The 26,108-nt window shown below is 42.9% G+C and overlaps 1 protein-coding gene across 1 annotated transcript in view; it reads right to left on the bottom strand.

Moving 5' to 3' along the window:
* Positions 1-26,108, bottom strand: part of LOC145411865 (protein turtle homolog B-like) — a 149,737-nt gene that overhangs the window by 110,511 nt on the left and 13,118 nt on the right. Inside the window, exon 3 of the mRNA XM_080281824.1 lies at positions 24,779-24,999. Within this exon, the coding sequence (XP_080137950.1) occupies positions 24,779-24,999 (221 nt within the window). The remainder of the gene's footprint in view (positions 1-24,778; positions 25,000-26,108) is intronic.

The raw sequence follows: 26,108 nt of genomic DNA, 5'->3' as shown, positions 1-26,108 counted from the left end.
TTGAGCAAAAGTTGGTGGAAGTGTTAAGGGTTAGGCAAGAATGAAGCAACTACATGTTAAGACTAATCTGTCGGAGGTCAAGGACGCAGGACCATACACCATTGGTAAGCGGGGTCATGGAGGATGCTGTGGGTGCGGCAAGTAGTGTGGTTTGTGTAGGGTTAACGGGTGAATGGGGTGGTGTGGGTAGGGTAAGCGGGATCAGGGAGGGTGGTGTGTGCAGGGTTAATGGGTGGTGGTGTGGTATGGGTTGGGCGAATGGGCTGGTGTGGGTGGGTGTGGGGTCAGGGAGGCTGGTGCGGGTGGGGTGAATGTCTAATGCCTGGTAATAAGGTCAGGTCTCTGGTGGACGCAGGAGGGGGAGGAAGCTCGCGGGAACTGCAACATGGCATTGTGCATTTCTTTCAAACCCTGGCAAGAAATCAGTGCTCTTCCTGAAACTTAATTTTATACTCGCTTTCTTAATATGTAAATGAGAGAGAGAGAGAGAGAGAGAGAGAGAGAGAGAGAGAGAGAGAGAGAGAGAGAGAGAGAGAGAGAGAGAACCTTAGTACATCCCGTATTACCCCATCCCAATGATGACTTTAAAAATTTCTCTTGTTTCTATCTCCAGTCGATGTTACTCAGATCTGGATGGATTTAATATATAAAAGACGTCCTCGAGGTGAGGCTCTTTTACTACTTCTATTTCTCCATCTGCCCTGTGACAACTGTGTAGGAGGGAGTGAATATTCCCCCTTCAAACACACAATGTCTCATTATGTTCATCTTCCAAGATATTCAAATTCTCCTTGTCCTCCCCCTTCCCCTTTCCTGCCCTTTACAAAAACTACACGGACTGGGAGCCATTATTTTTCTAGGCATATATTTTCAGCCACTGGTATTCATAATTAGACTGCCATAGTTATGCAAATTCAGTGACCTTAAAAAAAACTAGCAGGCAGCAGGGGACCCAATATTTACGGCAACTACTTGGAAGAACGTGAACATCTTTTTACATCTACTATATCTATCGCCTTTTCCTTTACTATCCTTTACTTCGACTGTATCTACCATCCATTCCTTCACTACCCTTTACTTCCACTGTACTTACCACCTACTTATTTACTACCTTATACTTCTACTGCACCTGTTATCCACTCCTCTACTGTCGACATCAGGAGTGCAGGGGCGAGGGTCTTGGCTATTTAGTCCAGGTTTTTAATACGGATATATACACTGTTTTTAGTTTTTCGTTCGTTTGTTTTATTTCACCTAGCTCAGTGGTAAAAAATGACGAGAGAGAGAGAGAGAGAGAGAGAGAGAGAGAGAGAGAGTAGAACACTAACAAACCAAGACTGATGGAGCGCCGATATTCTTGTAGGCTGAGCACACACGGCCACTTGGCGGGATTGGGGAGAGAGTTTTATCGGTCGGGGTAATTACGAATAGAGTAAACACATGTTGGTCTCAGCTCCGGCGTAGGGAGGAAATGGGTCTTGGTTCAATACGCACGATACGCACGAATGGACGAATTTAGTTAGTCACCGGGTCAGAAATTACGTTACTGGCACACGTTATAGTTGGACGTTATTTGTTAGCTACTCATTCAGAATTTACGTTATTAACACACGATACACATGAATGGACGATATTAGTTCCGGAGTCAGAAGCTGCGATGGCATTCTTAACACAGGATAGGCTTGTGTGAAGACGGTTTTAGTTACACCAGTCAGAAGTTAGAACTATTTTTTTTTTTACCAATCAATACGCTTTAGTGGGAGTATTTATTTATTCAATAGCAAATCACTACCTAAGTAGACGGTTAAGGAGAGTTTTTTAGCACTGGAAGGGTTAGACAGAACGTATTAAAACACACCCACACCCACACCCACCCACCCACACACCCACCCACACACACACAGCTAAATTCCCTTCCTTATTGAATTTAATCGTAGGGAGATAGCTATAAAAACAAAAATACATCACCAGAATGAATAGGAAAAAAAAATGAAGATGAACGTTTACAGCAATCTCAAATTCTGACGAACATTTATTGAACAAATATGAGCACTGAATGTAAGGGTATTTGTTTGATGACCATGTTTGTGGAATTAGGCTAATATGCTCTAATTTAACTTGATACCTGTATAATGAGTCCGGCCATTTGTACTATAATTGTAATGGATGTTATTGGTAGAAATTAATAGACCTGTTTATTTGGGAGCTAAGCCTACTGTACATAATAAATATCATACAACGACACTATGTACACAGGACTTAATTCGGTGGTTACAGTACACACACACAAACACACACACACACACACACACACACACACACACACACACACACACACACTCAAATTCTCTGTCTGTCTGTCTGTCTGTCTCTCTCTCTTTCTCTCTCTCTCTCTCTCTTTCTCGAATTCGTTCAAGTTTAATTCCGAACAATCCCTCTTCCCCGCTCTTCCCTTCTCTATCCCTTGACTCTGTTCTTTGGCGTTTGATTCTAATCGTTCGTACTCACTTTCAGCCTGTAGGGTTCCTGGCATTCACTCTCTCACTCACTCACTTTTTCACTCTCGCTTTTTTCACACACCCAACACTCCTGTATCTTTTCATTTTTCTCTGCCTCTCTTTCAATCATTCCTTGTCCTTTTGTGTGTGTGTGTGTGTGTGTGTGTGTGTGTGTGTGTGTGTGTGTGTGTGTGTGTGTGTGTGTGTGTGTTATGAAGGCTCTCCAGCCCTTAACTTTTTGCACTTTACCATTCTCTTGCAACCTGTATTTTTCGTACGTGAGTCTCCTCATTTACGCCTGACTTGCTCCCCCCCCCTCTCTCTCTCCTTTCTCTCTCTCTCTCTCTCTCTCTCTCTCCTTTCTCTCTCTCTCTCTCTCTCTCTCTATCTCTCCTTTCTCTCTCTCTCTCTCTCTCTCTTTCTCTCTCTCTCTCTCTCTCTCTCTCTCTCTCTCTCTCCTCTCTCTCTCTCCTTCATCTCACACAATCATTTAGTTACGTGAACTCGCTCAACCACCCTCACACTCTCTCTGATTTCCATGACTTTCCAAAGCCAACCTGGTCCCTGACAGTGTTCGGTAGGATTTGATTTGAGGAAGTTACCCTTTTATGGTCCGGATAACTCTAGCATTCTCCTCCAGCTAACACCAATCAATTTGACTGAGATAAGGGTTGTTACAGTTGCCTGAAGTTTAATATTGGTATCATTAACCCCCTCAAGTTCGGAAAAGATCTTGTGTTACTTCCAGGTAACACCAAACGATTATATTTATCTCAAAATGATTAATAGGAGCCTGAGATTTTACGAACAGCAGTGCCATTAGCGTTAAAACTGTGTTACTAGATATTCATGCCTATGTAATAACACTGGATCCTATATCATGTTTCCTTAATCCTTTCTCTGCGATTTCTTTCTTTCTTTCTTTTCTTTCCTTTTTTTTTTTTTTTGTCCAAGGGATTAAATTCTGCTGAAGACATATTTTTCAAACAGAAAAAGTCTGGGCTCATCCTCCAATAACTCTTCCACTTCTCGGACGCCCTACAGGTTCTAAGCTGAAAACATCGCCAAGGATAAATAATAAATAAATAAATAACAGGACGAAATCACGGCTGAAGACTTACCGATACTTCTCCAGCTACTGTTCAGCGATTTGACTGGGAAACGCTGAGGTCTAGGTGTTGAAAAGATAAAAAATGGAAAGCATGGAGGAAAATATCTGAATGAAGGAGGTAAACGATCTAGGGGGGAAAATGATATATATAAAATGCGAAATTCATCCATGATTTAAAAATATTGGATATATGAGTAAATATGAACGATCAATCTCCAATAACGAAAGAAATATGTATAAATGGCATGATATCACCGTAGATTTAGAGACAGTGGTAGAGAGGTAAGCCATTAGAAGAAATATCCAATGCTTTTAAAGAAAATATCCATTAAAGTCTGTTAAAATAAGAAGAAACAATAGGTATAAGAGGCAGACTCTATCAAGGAAAGTTTATAGAAGAGAATGAAGACATCAGGGAATGAAGATCTCAATGAAGAAAGTTATCAAGTGGGAGGAAGAGGAGGAGAAGGAGGAGGAAAGAAAATATATAGAACGAGGAGTGGGAAGAAGAAAAAGAACAGAGAAGTGGGGATGAGAAGTGAGAGAAAAAGAAAAGCAGGATGAGGTTGAGGATGAGGATGAGGATGAGGAGGATGAAGATGATGATGATGACAATGATGATGATGAGGAGGAGGAGAGGAGTGCAGAATCTTGGAGATGAAAGACAAGGAGGTGGAGGAAGAAAGAGGGAAGGAGAGAGTACGGAGAAGGAACAGAAACAAGAGGAAAAAGATGATGAATAGCAGAAGGAAGAAGAAAGAGAAAGCAGGGAGGAGGAGGAGAGGCAGAAACAAGAGGAAGATGAAGAACTGAAGGAGGGTACGAAGGAGAATGAGGAAGACGAGAAACCAAGAGGAGGAGGAAGGAGAACACGAGTGAAAGCGAGCACAGAGGAGGATGAGCAGGACCAGAAACCTGAATCGACCGCCAACCAAGGGATTAAGTCTGATTAAAGAGTAAAATTTAGAGGCCCGACCAGATAGACTCGGGACGAATTAGACTCCGGCGGCCCCGTAAAGTCCGCAGTTAAATACAGGAATTGGTTCTTGTCGGGGACCGGGAGGCGCCTCGCTCCTGCCCGATGACCAGAAAGAGAGAGAAAGGTGGAGAGAAATTAAGCTGATCTGGGTACTAAGGAACTCGATAATATCCTCTTCTGTGCCGGTACGTCTTATCAAGCTGATCTGGGTACTGAGGAAGTCTATGTTATCCACTTCACTGCCTGGACGTCTATTACCGATGCTACCGTCAAACGATTTTATATTACTCTAGAGATCTCTCGTTAGTTGCCTTCCTGCTTTGCCTCTTAGAACAGATATCTTAGTTATATTCTACCCTATAACAAATATCTACGAAAGGACCAATGGGTACTGCGCTATTATACTTTTCTTATATTCTTTCTATCTCTGGTAGTGATCACCACCTGGCCCCTTCTGTACTAGGATGCTTTATATTCTTTAGTCAGCCATTTTTGTATAACGTAAACGTGAGAGAGTGTTATGTAAACGGTACAATTTTCGTGAAACGGCCTATGCCAAAGAATACGCCAATTCCCCGGCATGAAAGCAGGACTAATTTTCGTGAAACCGCAACCACCAACAAATTAGAACAAAACTCCCACCACCAAGACAGGCAAGGGCGGCACCTGATGAAAGGCCTCGCAAACTGAAGCAAACAGGTGAAGCAAATTGGAGGAGGAGTGGGAGGTGAAAAGAGAGTGGGAAAGTAGGTGGTGACATAACGAGTGAGAGGTAAAGAGTTTTAGGAAGGATGTGGGTGTGGGCGTGGTGTGGTGTGATGTGGTGTGGTGTGGTGTGGTGTGGTGTGGTGTGGTGTGGTGTGGTGTGGTGTGGTGTGGTGTGGTGTGGTGTGGGGGATGTAGATGCGGATGTGGTTGTGGATGTGAGTACGAGTGTGGTGGAAACAACTGAAAGAGTGGGAGGTGAAGAGAGAGGGCTTGTGGCCTAAGGAGTGAGAGGTGGGGAGTTTTTAATTAAGTGTGGGTGTGGGTGTGAAAAAGAGCAAATTCTGAGAGTAGGAAGTGGCGAGTTTTAATGGAGTAGGATGTGGCAAGTTTTACTGTGGTCTAGTTATGAGTGAGGTGGAGCTAACTGGAACAGCGGGAGGCAACACGGAGTGAATGTGCTCGCAGTTTTGTTAATACGATGAGTGTAGTGGACCAAAGTCAAGGAGTGAGAGGTGACGAGAACGTTTAGTGACAAGAGTGAGAAAGTGGGGGAGATTTAAAGTATATGTGGATGTGAGAGAGGGCAGGGTTGTGAGTGTGGTTGCCGGTGTGGCTATTGGTGAGGGTCTGAATGTGGGTGTGGGTGCGGGGTGGCTGCTGGTGTGGGTGTGGTTGCTGTTGTGGGTGTGCATGAGGCTATGGTCTGGGTGAGGATGAGAATAATGATGGAAGTGGGTAAAGGTGCAAGTGTGGGTGAGAGTATGGCTGATAAGGTCCTGGCTGTGGGTGACTATGAGAATGACGGGAAGGTACATTGATACTAAAAGGAGAGAAAGAAACAGAGCTGAGGGCGCGTCCACAGCAGCTTAACAAAAGCACTGACGAGGGAGAGAAGAAAAAGGAGACAACAAATAAAAAAAAAAAACAAGAGCATAATCCACAAGGGCATACGACTACGCACGCATACACCTGAGAATCTAGACTCTCTCTCTCTCTCTCTCACATACACATATACAAACACACACACACACACACACACACACACACACACACACACACACACACACACACACACACACACACACACACACACACACACACACACACACACACGAGGAGGAAGAGATAAAAAGCGTATTCATCACCAGTCGACACAAACTTCCCTACTCGAGGCAGGTTATTGACATAAGACCCTCTTTTTATTATCCTTATCTCGCCCTACCACTTTGCGTATTACTAAGGTTTATTCCACACACACACACACACACACACACACACACACACACACACACACACACACACACACACACACACACACACACACACACACACACACACACAGCTTCTGAGTCCCTAAACTCCATCATAACTATGGGAAACTCACATATTACATAAAGTTCCGGCATATCAATCCGATGAAGGACGACTCGCTTCTCATTAGCATAAATCCATCCATAACTTCCCCCTAGAGATATTAATTACAAAAAGATGAGAGGCTAACAACAGGTTCTTCTTAATCTTGGAGTGGTGTTGGGGCCCGAGGCTTGGTTCAGAACGTTTATGGGTAACTGACTGGCTTACGAGTTTTGTGGCTTTACATAAGTACAGACAGAAAAAGATTGACATACTCGTGAATAGACAGACAGACAGACAGACACACACACACACACACACACACACACACACACACACACACACACACACACACAATCTCTGTGGGATTCATACCTGTGCGTACACCAAGAGATCTTAACACCTTGACCATGATTTCTGTAGTTTTTTCTTCATAACATTAGAAGACTTTAGTAAAACTAGATATCCCTAGTAGTAGAGGGGTTAATGAAGACTATCCAACCCCTTTAGTTTGAGAATCTATCCTAACCTGGAAAAAATCGACGGCAGAATACAAAAATCAACCGTGTGTGTTGCTGGTGTCATCGTTAGTGGTGGTATTACTGGACTTTTGTGTAGTGTTTGTGTTGCTATAGGTTCTGCTGTTTTGTGGTGCCTCTACTGGTTCTGTGTTATGGTGTTCCCCCTGTTACTGTGCTGCAATATTCTATCGGTAATGTTGTGTGGTGTTGAGTTATATCATTACCACTATTTACGACACGGTGTTTCTGATGCTGCTTGTCGAGGTGGGATTCACTGTTGTTTTTGTGGCAGTGGTACTGGTGTTGTTTTGTTGCTTATGAAGGAGGATTAAATATTGTTTTTTGTGGCAGTTTTGTTGTCATTGTTGTTCTTGTTACTGTTGCTGTTGGTCCTCGTCGTGGTGGAGCACTTGCTGTTGTTTGTGCGTTGATTGTGTTTTGGTAGATAAGAATATCTGTGTGGTCAAGAATGTGTATGTAGTCGAGAATATCTGTGGCGAATATATCACTGTTTTTGACTGTGTCGGTGGGGATGTTGTCTGTGTTGGTTTTATAGCTGTTGTTGTGTTGTTGTTTATGGTGGTGGTATCGGTGCTGTTGTTTGTGGTGTGGTATTTGTTGTTATCTGTGGTGATGGTATCGGTGCTGTTGTTTGTGGTGGTGGTATCGGTGTCGTTGTTTGTGGTGGTGGTATCGGTGTCGTTGTTTGTGGTGGTGGTATCGGTGTCGTTGTTTGTGGTGGTGGTATCGGTGTTGTTGTTTGTGGTGGTGGTATCGGCGTTGTTGTTTGTGGTGGTGGTATCGGCGTTGTTGTTTGTGGTGGTGGTATCGGTGTTGTTGTTTGTGGTGGTTGTATCTGTGTTGTTATTTGTGGTGGTGGAATCGTTGCTTTTGTGTTGATACGGGTGTTGCTGCTTGTGTTTGTATCTCTGTTGTTGTTTGTGTTGCTGTCTATGACGGTTTTCTTGCTGTTGTCTGTGTTGAAGCGGTCGTGTCTGTTTGTGGCGCTGGCTGTGGTGGTGGTATCGATATTGCTGTCTATAATGGTGCGGGTGTTCCTTTTTGTGTAGTCTATACAAATCGTGATGATGTGGTCGCAGGGGTCATGTCTACAGGTCATCTGGCCAGGAACGATCGCGCCGACAAGACATCCTAATCCCCTGGCCCAAGATATTTCTCAGGATTTTGTTCTTTGGCAAATTGGCTGCATAAATTAAGAGCGGGATTCATCACCGCCTCCAATGTAACTTTGCTGAGACCCTGCAACTTCCCGGAGGATTAATGGAAGGAAGTAATGCTGATGGGAACTACTAAGGAGACGAGTTTCTCATACATAAGATTAATTAACTGTGCTCTGAGTTGTTCACTTCTGTCTAAAACCAGAGGCATGAATCTAATGTTACCTACGGAAGCCCTGGCAATTAAACACCTGCAGGAATACGTGTTTTTTTTTTTTTTTAGATTTTTAGATGTGAATAAATGCCAGATGAAATAATACGACCAAATGATACAGAAAATGGCATGGATACAAAACATGAAATAACAATGTGAAACATCAAACATAAAGTTGTAACGAATAACACTAAGAAATATGAAAAAGACTCTGTGACCACCTATCACGACAACAATTCAAATAAATAACCATCAGATCATCCTATGTTGAATTTCACCAAAAAATGTCAAACTGAAGACGTTGTAAATGCGTAAAATGAAATATTACAAAAAATGAAAAATAGCCCCGTCTGTCATAAATTAAATATGAAGCAACATACAAAATATATTAAATAGAAAGTTACGCGTACATAAACAATGAAGTATTACAAGAAATTAATAACAGGAGACGTTGTGAATATAATACATTAAATAGCACCAAGATATATCACACAGAATAACGATGGTGAGAGCATCACCTCTCTCAGGCTCTTATACTCAATCACAGCTCAAAGAAAACCACCTGGCATAAACTGGAATTCTATTCCAGAGTTGTCCCGATCACGAAAGAATTATAAACAAACACCCACAAGCCCTCCCTTCCCTTCTCCCCTCTCCTTCCTGTTTAATTCTTAACTTCAGCATCTCTCAGCCTGATCTCCCTTTGATTTTCGTCGAGTTCTAGGGATATAATTATTTTTTCAGCGTCAGTATGTGCCCTGACATTCAACCTCTCAATACCCTGTGTTTTTACTCCGACTGGTGGCTATTTGAGATCTTCGTTCCTGTAAACGAAATGTTAACCTATCTGTCTAGCTACCTACCTATCTGTTTTTTTTACCAACCTACTTATTTGTATGCCCCCTCCTTCTCTCTCTCTCTCTCTCTCTCTCTCTCTCTCTCTCTCTCTCTCTCTCTCTCTCTCTCTCTCTCTCCCGTGCTCTTCAGTTTCATCCGTAAAACCCTCTCTCGTGATCCAGTCAGCCTTCCTCCTTCCCTCCTCTTACCTCAAGCTATAGCCTACGCCTTTCCTATTGTATCTTTTGCCTGCCATTTTGATAGATATATTTTACTATGAAATATATAAAAATCTCACAATGTGTAGAAAATAGGCGTCAAATCTTGGCAGCCAAATAATATTGAAGGATCTGGATATGAAATTGATTTTTATTTTGCCGCCTGAATATTGAATATCAAGAAAATCTCAGAGCTTTAAGAATTCCGAAAACGTCGTCCCTTCGTCTGGGAGAGTGTAAAGGGAAAAGGCTGACCGTAACGCAGCGACCGGAAGAAACGGCGGAAAAAGAAGGGGAAAAAATGGCGCAAGATATGGCAAGAAATTGGACTCAAATCTAAGGGGGTCACGATACAATAGTCTTATCGGTCTAGTAGGTGAAAAAGGAAAAATCAAGGGAACTGCCAACGTTTCTCTGGCCATACTGAAGAGGCATTTCTCGAGGTGGTGCCGAGAGGCCGAGGTTCCCCCCTGCATTGGAACTGAACGAGGAGAGAGAAAATCATCCTCCAACGGGAAGGTGGAAGAGATGCAGGAATCGTATTTTTGAATGGCGAATGTCGCCTGGTGCGAAGAAAACCGGGGAGATTGAGAGATAGGAGTTAGAGAGAGAGAGAGAGAGAGAGAGAGAGAGAGAGAGTGTGTGTGTGTGTGTGTGTGTGTGTGTGTGTGTGTGTGATGGATAGGGGTAAGAGAACTTGGAGAAAACAGACAAGGAAGGGAGGGACTGAAGGAATGGGCAAAGCCAAGACAGAATCAGAGGTATTCAGAGGATAAGAGAAGGGGAGGAGAGATGGAATGCAGTGAGTAAAGGGGTGAGAGCGAGGGGAGTGAAGAAGCAAGAGGGAAGAAAAATCAAAATAGGAATAAGGAGTAAGGCATGGAGTAAGTAAGGGAGTATTATAATATGACAGTAAATATGAAGTGTGAGAAGGAAGGAAAGGAGAAGACAGTGAAAGAGAGTTGAAAAGAGAGGAGTAGCAAGAAAACTATTAAAAAAAAAAAAAAAGAGGGAAGAAAATAAAACAGGAACGAGAGAGGGAAGAAGCAAATGTGGAGTGTTAGAAAAGGGAGAAAAATACATGTGTGGCAGGAGAGGAATGAAGATGTAGGGGAAAAAAATCGAAAAATGCATCAAATAAACGAGTGAGAACAACAGGAATAAAGAAAGCGAGGAGAAAATCAGGAATAAGGAGAAAGTGATAGAATACGTAAGGAAGTGTTAGACTATAAAGACAAACAAGAAATGTGACTTGGGAGAAAAGGTGAACACACACACACACACACACACACACACACACACACACACACACACACACACACACACACACACATGAAGTCAAGATGGGAAGGTAGACTGTACGCTAACAAGATGAGAAGTCCATTTACTAAGATCATGCTTCTAACAATAATAGTCTTCCTACCACAAAATGACTTTACGCAGTTGAGGCGAGACTGACTTTTCGAGCAGCAGTAGTTAGATATGACCTTCAGTATCCGCTTCAGTGCAATAGGTCATCCTCTAAGCTCAAAAATATTACTTGGGTCTAATAAAATAATATAAAACTGGCAGTCAGCGTAATATAGGGATTAATGTTACGTCCTGGAACAAAGTGTCGAGACGAATGAAGAGCCTCCATCCACTAAAAAAGGAGGACATGCAAAGGCGAAACTTAAAAAAAAAAAAAAAATGAAAGAGAACAATGGAAGAGTCGGGAAAAAATATAACGTGATGACGAAGTAGAATTCAAGACGCCTAAAATCGCAGAAAAGAACATGTGAGATTCGTGTATGAATGAGAGAGAGAGAGAGAGAGAGAGAGAGAGAGAGAGAGAGAGAGAGAGAGAGAGAGAGAGAGAGAGAGAACATATGAAATTGCATGGCGGAAAATGTGAGAAACTGGAGCATGATAAAACAGGTGAGAGGGACGGGAAAAGAAAAATGTACAACGAAGTAAAACAGGAAAAGACAAAGAATTCGAGAAGAGTTAATCTGAAAAGTGAGATGAAAATTTTGAATCATAAGAAAAATGGGACAGCAAGTGAGAAAAATATTATAAACGTCGAAGAAAACACAATTATGAAGAACAGGAGAAGCAGCGTGAAGGAATGAAAAAATATGAGGGAGAAAGAAGTGTTTATTTGGAAATGTTGTGTGGGAGAGACACGAGTTAGACCTTGAATATTTCATTTTTTCTAACGTTTCAGGCTACACAGAACCCATTTTCAGAGAGTCTAAAAAGAAGTGATACAGCCGAGACATTTATGCCTCTGGAAATTCCCTTCCCCTTTCCCCTTTCGCGAGATACAAAGACGAAAACCGAAAGTGCAAAGCAAAGAAGCAAAATATGGGGAGAATAGTGAGATGTGCACGAAAAAATAGACCTAGTATGATGAAAAAAGTGGTATCAAAAATGATGGCGAAAGAGAAAATACGAAAAAAAAGAAAAAAAAAAAGAAAGAACGGAAGTGGCGCAAGGGAGTAAAATGTAAGAAGAAAAAATGGGGAGTGCGAGAAAACTTTAGGACAAACTTTTCCAATCAATATCAGGGTTTTTCACAGCTGAATAAAATCGTCTAGAGAAAGTGAAACTATAATTAGAAGTAAGTCCCCCAAATGATCGCGTAAAAGAAACGATGGGGAAGAAAGGAAAGAAAAAAGTCAGAAAGAACTAAGGTGATATTAACCTCATAAATATGGTGACGTCTTTAGGAATTTTTGCTGCTTCCGGATGATTATACTAAACTTTGTAGAGCTCCTGGGTAAAGACAAGTAAATGAAAGCTCTCTTCAACCCCTCCAGCTAGTAAAATCTACCCTAAGCTGAATATCTGAATCTGGCGGTCACAAAAAGAAAATTAGGTAGTCGAGTTCAAGGAGTTAAGAAAAGAAGAGACTAGACGCTGACATTCAAAAATTGTGTTAAACGGGATCGACAAAACTCTTCCTCGGAACTCTTTAAAAATCAACATTAAAATAGCTGTAACATTTGACTTAATGATTTTCTCTTACCTCTCGACTGACCAAAAAAAAAAAAAAAAAAAAAAAAATTGTCTTCCAAGCGAGGTGAATTGTGGTATAAAACATTTCTTCTTTGTGGGGAGAATTAAGCTATAAAAACTTAAGGGAAACGACTGGCCTTGCCACACTCGACTTACGGAATGTCTGGTTTTTCTTCGGGAAGGAAGAGAAGGGAAGGGTGAAGGGAATCTGAGCATGAGAGAGGGACTAAGGTGAACTACAGAAGAAATGAATATAAGGTATCCTAATTTAACCTAATATAACCTTATCTAACCTAATTTCCTCTAATATAGCTTACTTCATGCTTCGCTAACACAACTTAAGCCAACCTAAACAACCCAAACGTAACATAACGTAGCGTAACAATCTAACGTTACGTAGCCTAACAAAGCTTAACTTAAACCAACTTCCCCTCACACCAACAATACTACCCCGTCCACACGTCCGTCATCCCCTATTAACTAAGCCTCACATTTATACTCAACTCTCCTTCACTCCAATCTCCCTTCCCATTCCTCTCTCTCTTTTCCATGATTCCCCTTCCCCTCACACCAACAAAACCTTCTACTAAACCCCTACTCCAGTCTCACTTTCCTAAGAAACTAACTCCACTTCAACCTTCCTTCTCTCGTATTTCGATTCCTCCTTCTTACATCCCCAGTCCCCTCCCCGACACCTCATACCAATATATACATTCTCTCATACCATCCACATCTATATCTCACATTCTCCTCCCCCATAGCCTGCTACAATGCCTACATCTTCCCCCAGATCCCACAGCCACATCTCTTTCCTTATATACACATCTCCCTCCTCTATACCTTCCAGACACATCTTTCCCCATACCCTACAAAGACAGCCGCATCCACATCCATATCCCCTTCCGTCTCTTACCCTCTCTCATACTTTCCTTTCTTATCACACCTATATCCATCTAGTCCCCCAATCACCTCCTTTGTCCCCACCCTTTTCCTTGCCCCTACTCTCTCACCCCAGCACCCATCCCTCTTCCTGCCCACACCCCTATCTCCTTATACCATCACTCCAATCCCTTGCCTAAACTTATCCCCTTGCCACCCACCTTTCCCCCATGTTCATCCCCTCTTCTTGCCCCCTACCCTCTCCTTAACCTTAGCCCTTCCCCTTACCATCACCACTTCTCTTGCCCCTTCCCCCTCCTCTGCCTCCTCCTTCCCACCCTTGGCCCCCTTGTCTCCACTCCTTCCTTTCTCCCTTCCCCCCACCCAGCCGGCCATGCCACACACGTAGGGCCGTCTCATTGGATTACACTTCATTTCTTTTCTATTCCATTCAGGCGAGCTGTAAGGTGACTCGATTTCTGCCTCTCACTTTTTCCTGACTCCATCACTCCCGCCCTTTTTATAAAAGTGTGGTCGGCGGGAGTGTGGAGGTGTGGACGGGAATAAGGATGGACAAGGTGTGTGTGTGTGTGTGTGTGTGTGTGTGTGTGTGTGTGTGTGTGTGTGTGTGTGTGTGTGTGTGTGTGTGTGTGTGTGTGTGTGTGTGTGTGTGTGTGTGTGTGTGTGTGTGTGTGTGTGTGTGTGTGTGTGTGTGTGTGTGTGTGTGTGTGTGTGTGTGTGTGTGTGTGTGTGTGTGTGTGCAATTGACAATTCTAATGGAAGGCCTCTGTTTGCATGTGAGTTCCGGTGTGTGTGCTGCTCTTTACTTGGATCAGCTGCCTCTTATGTGCACGAAAGGCTGACCAGCGTGTGTGTGTGTGTGTGTGTGTGTGTGTGTGTGTGTGTGTGTGTGTGTGTGTGTGTGTGTGTGTTGAGTCTGCGTGCGTGCGTGAGTCCTTCTTGCAAAAGGTACGATGCTATATCTCTAAAATCTTCAATATTCCTCTCTCCAATTCTTTATATATTTTTTCATATCTTTCCACTTGTCTTAATAACCTGCATTCCCGCTCTTGCACGCTTCTCATATCTTCCGCTTTTCCCTCCAGATTTCTCGTATCTTTTCTCTCCCTTAATCCAGCAGTCTTATCTTTCCTTATCTCTGTCTCTCTCAAGCTCCTTCAGACCCTTATCAGATCCCTACTTTTTCTCGGTATCTCTATATCTTTTTCTGGAATGTTTTTCGTCCACAAGGATTTAGCTCTCTCAGGGTCCTATGGTTCACTTTCAGCTGAGTAAAATCGTCTTACGTTTCCTGGAATAGAATACCTGAATTATCCCAGTCATGAAAGGGTTAATGACGCAAAGAATAAACACTCTCAGGCTCCTGGAACTAATTTCCATCTAAATAAAATCGCCTGGAGGTACTTGAACAAAATACTAGAGTTATTTCGGCCATGAGAGAGTTAATTAAATTTCCCGAAGGTAAAGGGTTTCTTCTTCACGAGAAAAATAGCGTTCGCGCTCGCACTTTAAGGTAATTCTCTAATGTTCTTTCTTTGAAATATAAAGATACTTTAAAAGTTACCCTAAGTAATACTCCGAATATTACTAGTCTCTTTAACATTAAGTGTCTCTTCCAAGCTGAATATTATTGTTTGATATTAGCCGGAATATAATACTTAATATGTTCTTGCACCACAGGGTTGATACTGAGATTAATATTTTCTTGCACGTTATTGATTTATATACCAGAGATGTATAAATAACACAGAAGGGTATATTAATGAGGAAAAGGCAATAGCCAGGATCAGATAAGCAGCTAGTATGGATCAGATAACCAAATAGTAAGGATCAGATAGGCAACTAGTCAGGATCAGATAAGCAAATAGGGTGATATAAATATCTAGACACGATCTGATAAACAACTAGTTAGGATAAGATAAGCAAAGAGTGAGAAATAATCAACTTGTCAGGGTAAGATAAGCAACTGGTCACGATAAGCAACTAGCCAGGATTAAACAGGACAGGAAACTAGTCAGGACCAGATAAGCAAGTTGCTTGAACAAGGAGAGCTAGTTTAGTTTCGTTGCTCACCCTTAAGTTTGTTGCAGCGTCTTGGAGGAACCCCGCGTGTGTGTGTGTGTGTGTGTGTGTGTGTGTGTGTGTGTGTGTGTGCTCTTTATTTCTACAGAGTACCGTGTAAACTATTTTTAATCAGTAATAAATCAAGCAACACACTCCATCAATGTCTCCTATAATCAACAACTTTTAAAGCTTCTTCCTTTAACCCGTCACATCCCAACCGATTTCGCACCTCCGATACCCCCCAATCCCGAGGTATTTTGGAAAAAAATTGTTTTGGCTAAAACCTCCGCTTTTGGTGAGAAACATCGAAAATTCATAGAGAAATCGCTCACCTGAGGTTTAAAATACTGGATCCAGGTAGCAGTACCTCCTTACCTTACTGGGTTTTCTATCAGGCTGGTTCCAAGAAAACGAGTTCCATGGGAGGGTAACTATTCCACACCACTCATAAACGGTATTTATTTATTTATTTGGTACGAATTTATATGTAGTACGAGAGTATATTGGTTTTCAAACAGTAAGATAAGTATTATAAGCATTGTTTCACTCACTAACTCATCAACATACCTGACCTTTTTTGGTGACATTACCTGATCATCATTTCTGACTGTTTCTTTCTCTAATGCTATGTAAACTTTGTCCTCCACATTGTCATCGATCGGGGAATCACTCTGGCCCTGAATGTCTTTATTGGCCAGGTCACTGATAACAGGTGAATTGCCGAGACAATGGCGTGCGGGGGGGGAGGGGGGAGGTTATGCGGTGTAAGGAATTGTTCCTGCCTGGCATCTTGTAGAGGAATAGAGGAAGGTGTCCCGTGTATACGTACCAAAAATCACACGCGAAAATTGAAAATTGTGCAAATTATGAACATTGCAATTGCACGACTTACCAGTATGTCATTTGGACTGGCAGTTACATAATGTTGCAAAGTACCTATACGTCGACGGGATGCCTCGGGTTAAGCACAGAAGATAATCAGATATTCCTGTACGGCTGGATACAAAAGGTTCTCCATCTACTTTTTTCTTTTTTTTTTCAATATCGGAGCAGTGAGCACGGTAATGGCTGTATTAATTAACCTGATCCCAGACACTCTATTCACAAATGGTAAAACTATGCCAAACGAGGTCGGAACAAGGGACTGGGATGGAACGGGATCAGGTCATGGCTAACAGGTAAAAGGAAATACAGGTTAACAGAACGAAGAAACAGTTATCCTCCCGAATCCGTCTCTCTCTCTCGCTCTCTCTCATCCCACATCCTTAATTCCTCTTCTCTATTTCCTTCCATTTGCTTCATACCTTCCCACCGTCATCTAAATTATTCCACAACCTGTCCCTTTCAATTGTTCTTACTGTTTCTCTCACTCTGATTCCTCTCCATCCACAGTTTCCTCCCCTTCTCTTTTCCCTCCATCATTTCCTTTCCCTCTGTCGTTAACTTCGTCTCTCCTCCCTCCTGGCTTTGATATTCCTCTTTCCTTTGTATTCTTCCCTCTGCTTTGTACTTTTCTCCGGTTTTCAGTTTCCTTTACCTCTCTCTCTCTCTCTCTCTCTCTCTCTCTCTCACCGTTCTCGGCCCAACCCCCCCTCACCATACCACACCACACCCAGGCTCCTTCTAATTAGCACAGGCGACACATCAGGTAAAAGAGTGTTAATGAAAGGCCCCTGTTGGGTTCCGTAGGTCATTAGCGACACCCACTCCACTCCACACCGCCACAGCCACTGCCATCTACTCCACTCCACCACAGCCACTACCATCATCATCAGGACCACCACAACCACGATCATCATCAGCAGCAGCACTTCCATTATCACCACCACCACCACAACCATCGTCATCATCCATGCCAGACAAACTCACTGAATAAGCACAAAAGCAGTCTTATGTCACTGCAAGATAAATGCAACACTGATAGGCGTTGCACGACAGCTATGCAATTACACAATAACAACTGTACAGTCACCACACAATCAATAATTATAAACACACACACACACACACACACACACACACACACACACACACACACACACACACACACACAGCAACCAGAAGACTCAGACAAGGAATAACGATCCCACTGCCACACAACACAACCTACAGCAGGCAAGAAACACCAAGGACACTGGTACAGCAGCCGAGTTTACAGCGAGAAACTCGGCAGCATCCCTCCAGTACCAACGTGAAGCAGCAAAAACATCAGCATCACAGAAATTCACCAACCCTGACACCATGTATGAATGAAGGAAGGAATGAAACAGAGAGTTTACAGCACGCCAAGTCTGCAGCATCCCTCGAAGGAAGGAAAGAGAGAGTTTACAACAAAATTTCTCCTGAACCACACTGTAGAAACAACAACACACCAACGTCAAAAAATTTCACCTTCTCGAACAGTAGGAAGGAAGGAAGGAAGGAGGGAAGGAGGGAAGGAAGGAAGGAAGGAAGGAAGGAAGGAAGGAAGGAAGCCTGCAAGCAAGCGAGGAAGGCGAGAGTTTACAGGATACCACGTCTACAGCATCTCTCCAACAGTAACAGCACACCAGCATCGCAGAATTACAGAGCCTCTAACAGCAATACAGCCGACAGCAACGGTATCATCATCACCATCACACAAGGCCCCAAGCACACTCATACCTTGCGACCTGCCACTATGGGGGGCATGGAGGGATCTGAGGGAGGGTGGGAGGGAGGGAAGGCGGAAGGGAAGGAAGACGAGAGGGAAGGAAACTAGAGTAGGGAAGGAGGGAGAGAAGGAGGAAACTGAGGGAGGAAAGTAGGGAGGGAGGCATGGAGGGAGCTGAGTGAGGGAAGGAAGGTGGAAAAGAGAAAAGGAAGGTAGCAGAGAGAGGGGCAAGGAAGGTACTGAGGTAGGGCAGGACTGAGGGAGGAGAGAGAGATCGAGGCAGGGAAGGAAGGAGGAGGGAGGTAAAGAGGGAGGGAGGAGGGCGTGAAGATGGAAGGAGGAAGGGAAAGAGGAAGGCAAGGGGGGGAAAGGAGGGAAATTAGGGTGGGCGGCGGTAGAGAACGTGAGGACGCGAAGAAAGGAGAGCCTTAAGGGAGAGAGAGAGAGAGAGAGAGAGAGAGAGAGAGAGAGAGAGAGAGAGAGAGAGAGAGATAGGGAAGGAGGGAGGGAAAGAGATACGGCAACTGGGGGAAGGTTGGAGGGATATTAAAGTGGGTGGAAGAAGGTAACTAGATGGAATTAGGACGAGGAAGATGAGGGAAGGAGGCCAAAAAGAGAGGAATACAGTGAGGAAGGCAGGCGGGGAGAAGTACTGAGCCTGGGAGAAATAAGGAAGGGAAACTGAGAGATTGATGGAGTTAGATAAGAAGGGAGGGCGATAGAGGGAGGTACGGAGGGGATTTGCAGCAGGAAGGGAGGGAGAGAAGCTGAGGGAGGAGGAAAGGAGAGAGGAGGAGAGAGACAGGCAGGAAACAACTGAAATGGATAGAAGCAGACGGAAGGTATGGAAGGAAGACAAAGAAGGAAGGTAAGGACGGCAATTGAGGAAGGTAAGGAAGGAAGTCAAGGATGAAATACAATGGTGAGAAAAGGAGAGAAAGTAAAGGACGGAAGGCACAGGAGGAGAAGGAAGACAATGAAGAAAAAAAGGGAAGAAAACGGTGAAGAACAAAGCAAGGATGATAAATGAACATAAAGGGAAGGAGGAAAGCAAGATGATCAGAGGAATGAAGGAAGGAATAAGGAAGGAAGGAAGGGAAGGAGGAGAAGGATAACAAGGCAAGAAGCCGTGTAATGAAAACAAAATGAGAGGCAAGAAAATGAAGATGCAGGACAGGCAACATATGATATGGAGCAAGAAGGGAAGCAGGAGGATGAAAGCTGAGACAAAGGATGCAACAGAAGCAAGAAAAAGAAAAGCGACATGAAACAGGAAAAAAGAAAAAAAAAACGAAGCAGAGATACTGAAAGCGAAACTGATGCAAGAATAAAACATGCGACATAGGTGTACAAACAGGGATGCTGAACGCGAGATACAAGCACGGTTATAGAATGCGACACAGAAGCAGAAATACGACAAGCGACATAGAAGCTAGGATATCTAAAGCTCCATAGAAACTAAAAAAAAAAAAAAAAAAAAAAGGGAAGCAAACAGGAATACGCAAACCGACACAGAAATTGGGATAAAAAAGCGAGACAAGCAGAGATATAGATACTATGGATTGAGGATGCGACACAGAAGCAGAGATAAAGAAAACGACACAAAAGCAGGCATGAAAATGAGGACAAAGAAGCTTGGATAAAGAAAATAACATAATGAATGAGTAAAAGCAGCAAAGACACAGGAACACGGGGAAAAGAAGACAGTCAAGGAAATGACAAGGAACACATGTAACATGAGGGTAACAGATCGGAGTCAGTAGGGAACTGTTGGCAAGTGTAGCGAGGAGAAAAGGAAAGGAGAAGTGTGAAAAAACAGCAAGGACTGGAGATAGATACGATGACAGGGAAACCAGGTAGCGAGGAGAAAAGGAAGGAAGGATGAAGCGTAAAAAAAAAAAAAAAAAAAAAAAAAGACTGGAGAAGATATTGAAGATAAGGAGATGGCAGGGAACAAGGGATGATTGAGAATGAGGGAAGTGTGAAAAACTTCCACGACTGGAGAAGGACATAGATAAGGAGGTGGCAGGAAAACCAGGCAGGGAAGAGATAACGAATAAATGTTAAAAAATAGCTGCAAGGATTGGAGATAGATATACAAGGGGATGCCAGGGAAACAGGTAAGATAAGAAACCAGACGGGGTAGGTGAGAAGGAGATACAAAAACTATAAGATGGAACACGGGAAAGTATGTGAGGGAGAGGAGAGGAAAACAATGGCAGAAACTGGAGGAACAAAGAGACGGGTAAGGATAGTAGATAAGGCAAGGCTACAGAGGAGGAGGCAAATAAGAAGGAAAGCGAAGTAGGTACAGGAGAGAAATAAAGTAGGAACTCTAGGAACAGAGACGGGAATGACAAGGTAAACAGATAAGGCAAGGCGACAGGAGGAGGAGGAGGAGGAGGAGGAGGAGGAGGAGGCAGAGGAGTGAGGGGGGAGCCGGCAGGGATGAGAGGCAGCGAGCAGGAAGCTATGTCATTCCCTGCCGCACTCGACCCTGTAATTGGGTTTCACGACACGACGACTTAGCAAGACTTTTGAGTGGAACTTCCCCCGAGATGACTCTCTGGTCCCTCTCCTTCCCTTGGGGCCCCTCAAGTACGACTTTCGACCCTGCACCGTCCTTCATTAGGGGCGTTAATGGCACACCAAGCCACGCAGGCTATTTACACACGGGGATATTAAGTGGCCTTCGGGTGGCGCCAGGTAAATGGTTAAAATTTCGGGGATATTCATTTCCCGCCATCGCCTTCCGATTACCTCCAGCGCATTAATTATGAGAGCGAAATCTCGGCGCCAGGATTAAAAATGAGCAAATGTTTCGGGTCCTCATCTCTGCTTCTCTCCCTTCTGCCTTCCCTGCCTGCCTAGTTTCTCCTCGTACCCTCCCATCGCTTCAAGGCCAACCCAGACCCGGGCTACAGTTCTGGAGGCGTATGTATGAACATTCCTAGCGCTTAATTTCGGCATAAGATTAATTGTTTATAATTCCATTTTTACTCATACGGTAACCAAACATTTAACAATCAAATCTGACAACATTCAACTGACACAATACGAAAAAGAAAAAGATCTGAAATGATAATTGTTACGTAGGCTTGTTTTTTCTGTACATAGCCTAAGATCCTTTATAACTGCTAGCCCTGGCCTCACAACTTCATGGTTACACAAACAGTAAACTTGCTCCTGGTGGGGACTGCAGATGTTCCCTGGTAAAACAACACAACCGCCTGAGGGTCACGTCCTCCTTGTAAGACTAAGGGGTATGCATTCTACGAGGCATAGGAAACTTCGTACATCCCTTCCTTGGTGATTTATTTTGGAAGGCAAAATTCACGTTAACTCCTTCAATCTAAAGGCGATCTATGCAGTTTTATTATTATCTTCAAACAATTTTATTCAGAACGGAAGAGAGTCCCATACTCATTTACATTAACTTGGTTCAAATTCTCGTCCTTTTGCAACTTATTTCACGTATGTCAGTGAAGAAGAAGGAAAGTACTACAGCTCTACATCCTTTCCACAGCACTGTTTCGTGGCCGGCATCGTATTTTAGCCTTATTTTATTTGATTTTATTAACTCACAATACAAGGGGAGACGGTATTTTCAGGCCAAGGCAAATCTATCAATGCAGTACATATGAAATTTATATGAGCAGAATTATGTACAATACTATCACCCTAGCACAAGCGCTCACACACACACACACACACACACACACACACACACACACACACACACACACACAAATTCGACAGAAGGCTTATATTTCAGGGGCACTCTAGAGACACATTTAGCCAACAGCACGCTATTATACTATGGGGACAACACAGACAAAATATTTATTCTACAAAGGGGCTATATTTTTCAACGCAGTATTGAAAAAAATTTGGTCTACAGAAGGGAAAGATTTCACTCCAGCGTTGAAAAAAAAAAAAAAAAAAAAAACAGTATACAGTTTCAATGCAACATCGAAAAAAAAAAAGTCACAGAAGACAAATATATCAACCCATAAAAAAAAAAAAAACTGTCTCCTAAAGAAAATGTCAACGCAGCATCGGAAAAGAAACGGTCCAGCGGAAAAAAATAAAATAAAATAAAACTAGTGTACAGAAGGCGAATATTTTAACGCTGTCCAGAACAACATTCAGTCAACATAAAAGAAACACTTTCAACCCAGCATATCAAAAAAAAAAAAAAAAAAAAAAAGCTGTCTACAGAAGGAAAATACCACCACCACCACCACCACCACAACCACCACCACCACAACCACCACCACCACCACCACAACCACCACCACCACAACCACCACCACCACCACCACCACAACCACCACCACCACCAACAACAACAACAGCAACAACAAGCGTGATCACTAACAGAACGCAAACCTCCGCAAACGCCTGTACCAGACAACTCAGATCACTATCAAAATTTAATCAGTTCTTTCTTGGACCATGACCGCACACAACCACAAAATGTCACTGTAAATGCATCAGTAGCTTTCTGACATCTTGTGGGCAAACAGACAAACTGGGATGAATATATAACCTCCTCCAACTTTTGCTGGCGGAAGTAACAACAACAAAATGGGCGACAAAAGTTTAAAACCTGGATGCAGTACGGAAGAAAAATACACCTGTGCTTCCTTGTCAAACTTACGACTGGAAAATATAAAAAGGCACATTCTCTGTTCCACGACGTATAAACTGCCATAACACCCGGAGAAGAGCGTTCAGAATGTCACTTGAATTATTGAGTGAGATTCTGAGTAGACCAGACCAAGGTGCAGAGAACTTTGCTTGATGAACAGTGTGGACTTTAAGGATGTTGTTGCGTGGCTAGTATGAAGAACACACAGTGGGTAGAGTGTATGTGTGTGTGTGTGTGTGTGTGTGTGTAAGTAACAATTACACACACACACACACACACACACACACACACACACACACAAACTTCATATATTTAATCTATAGAAGTGAAGGTCTGGAGCCAAAAGGTGATATGAGAACTTTGTAACAGCGAGGGGGAATGAGAAGAGACACGGGAAGGCGGGGGAGTTAATTACTGGAGACCCTTCATATCACCTCAGACATCCATTTACGGCACAGAAAAGAGAAAACCTGTGCCAGAGACCTTAATTATAGCTATGACGTTATTATTTTTGTGTTAAACAACTTATTACTTCACACACACACACACACACACACACACACACACACGAGAGAGAGAGAGAGAGAGAGAGAGAGAGAGAGAGAGAGAGAGAGAGAGAGAGAGAGAGAGAGAGAGAGAGAGAGAGAGAGAGAGAGAGAGAGAGAGAGAGACCTAGATTTCGAAGTATCAATCGTAGGAACTAGGAACACAACTTTGTACCTGATAGAGCCAAGACCTAAGCAACATCTCAGGCTCACATAAGGAGAACGACTCTGCTTTAGTGTGATTAGACGGTGGAATTAGCTTGCGAGGGAGGAGAGAGAGGGTGTTAATGGTGTGTTGGAGGCAGGAGGAAGGGATGTGAGGAGGAGATTGATGGGGAAGGAGGAGAATAATATATGGGACTTTATCCTCGTGGCTTTAGGAGGCTCCCTGGCACCTCTACCTTACATGTTTATCTTTGTATCTGGGACGCGAATATGAAAAAGAAAAATGACATAGGAGTAACAGGTTATCTATATAAGTATCTACAACCAGACGTCTTAATTCCGAATGGGATGTCCACAATCGAGTCATTTCCACGTAATGGGCAAAGTATAAGTAAATAAATAACAGGTGCTACAGAGCCTTCCAGTTAACGATAAAATGGTTCAGCGTGTAACGGGACAAGTACTATAATGGTTGTATTAGATGATGAAGCTTGGACCTACGTGGAGTGTTGGGAAATTTTATAACTGGAAAGAGTGTCTGTGTATTTACGCGTACTGATGCTTACTTAGAACAAGACCCGCAACATTTAACATTACGTCCAGGTTCCCAATAGGTTTCCTGGGTGAAAAGGTTTACGGTAATGCGAAGACAGCTAATATCTGCTTATCGACAGACTGAATGTTTTTGAGGGAGACAGTTGTTTTTGTAAGTCCTAATTTCCCCTACAACACGACCAAGTCCATATCTGTACTGCTAGGTGAATAGGGACATGAGATAAAGGTGATTAAGTAAGAGTGGCTAAAAATATACATACTCGTGACGGTAAAGTTAAGACAGTGTTCTTGGTGGGCGAAAAGAGCTAGTTGACCCTAGAGCACAGCACGCAACAGTTAAATTTACATCCAGGTCCCTAACTGTACTAGTGGGTGAAGAGGAACGGGGGAGAGGCGAATGAAAAAAAAAAAAAATCAGAAAAAGAGGCCATAAATCCGGGGTACTTACTGATGACGGTGAAGTCGACGATATTGTTTTTTCCAAGCAAAAAGTAACAGTCGATCCTGGAACACGACACAAAACAGTAGATATTAACAGGTCCTTAATGTGTTACTAGGTGGAGGGGCATAGGAGAAAAATAAAGCAAAGAGGAGGGATGCGAGAGAAATATAAATCAAAATGGTAAAATGGAAATAGGGAACTCACTGATGACGGTAAAATTGACGATGGTGTTCTTGGTGGGGGAGAGGAGGTAGTCAACTCTGCACCTGTATCTGCCCTCGTCCCTGTCCTCCACGGGATAGATCTCCATGTGTGCCCCGGGGTTGTGGGGGCTGGGTAGGAGATGGAAGTATGCCCGTTGTTGTAGGAGTTCTTTGTCAACCCAGTGCTTGCCCTCACCCTCATTCTTGCCTCGGGAGTCCCAGCTGAGGGGTGAAGTGTATTAGTACGAACTTATATATTATGCAGATTTTCTCGTACAGACTCTCTCTCTCTCTCTCTCTCTCTCTCTCTCTCTCTCTCTCTCTCAAATGCTATATTCTTATGCATTACTCCACCTGAGGGCAAAAGCATATTAATACGACCTGCACTATGTAGAACAATATACAGTCTCTCACTCAGACCATGTTATACTGTTATGAATTATCCCAGCCGAACAAAGGTATATGAGTTAAATCTTATACATAATGCACATTTTTAAGCAGACTCTCTCACACAAGAGCATACAGTATTTATGCGCATTTATATATCTGCATACTACCTTATACAGATTCTCTCATAAACGAAAATATTTATACACTGATACATTATGCAGATTGTCTTATACCCCCAGATGATATTTTTATTCAGTTTATCCAAAACCACACTTATGATGTAAAAAAGAGAGAGATCAGTCACCCAACATCCACTCTAACTACAGGACAGCCAATAATTTCACTTCATAATGCATATAAAAAATATACAAAAGTGGGCTTTTTTTTTTGTTTTTTTTTTTTGTTAGAGGGAGAGAGGCAGCGGGATATTATAAACGACAGCATGACTGACCGGATGGGTAACTGGGTAACTGACAGTGTGAAAGCTTCACTGACAGGATTTGACAACTTCCAGTGATAAATTACCACCGGCCATGTAACACCTATTCTAAAGAGAAAATAACAACAGAAAATTTACACAACCCTACACAAACTTTTGTTTTTCGCTTCTGTCTAGACGCATTAAATTCTTTAGTACAAAACAGCTTATAGGACAGGGCCTTACTCTGTTACTGCGGCTATTACCAAACATTTTTACTTAGATGAGTTAAGCCCTGCCTATTAAAGCGCTGCTGTAGTTTTCCAGGAAAAAAAAAAAATGGTGGTAAACAGTTCGTATCACCACTTTGCTGAACGGAGTCCTCAGAATACAAGCTGCAGCGTTTCTCAACTTGGATGAGAGTTTTTCTGACTGAGCCAGCTAAACATGGCTATTCGGCTGCTTAACTTGTGTAACGACAACTTAGCAAGCGAGCTGACAACACCATGGGGACTCGACAAAG

The sequence above is a fragment of the Coenobita brevimanus genome, chromosome 91 (genome assembly GCF_032717465.1).
Source record: "Coenobita brevimanus isolate Jiangsu-jjx chromosome 91, ASM3271746v2, whole genome shotgun sequence".
In the NCBI taxonomy this organism is placed as follows: Eukaryota; Metazoa; Arthropoda; class Malacostraca; order Decapoda; family Coenobitidae; genus Coenobita; species Coenobita brevimanus.
The sequence above is the reverse complement of the archived record's forward strand: the minus strand, read 5'-3'. Positions and strand labels throughout refer to the sequence as shown.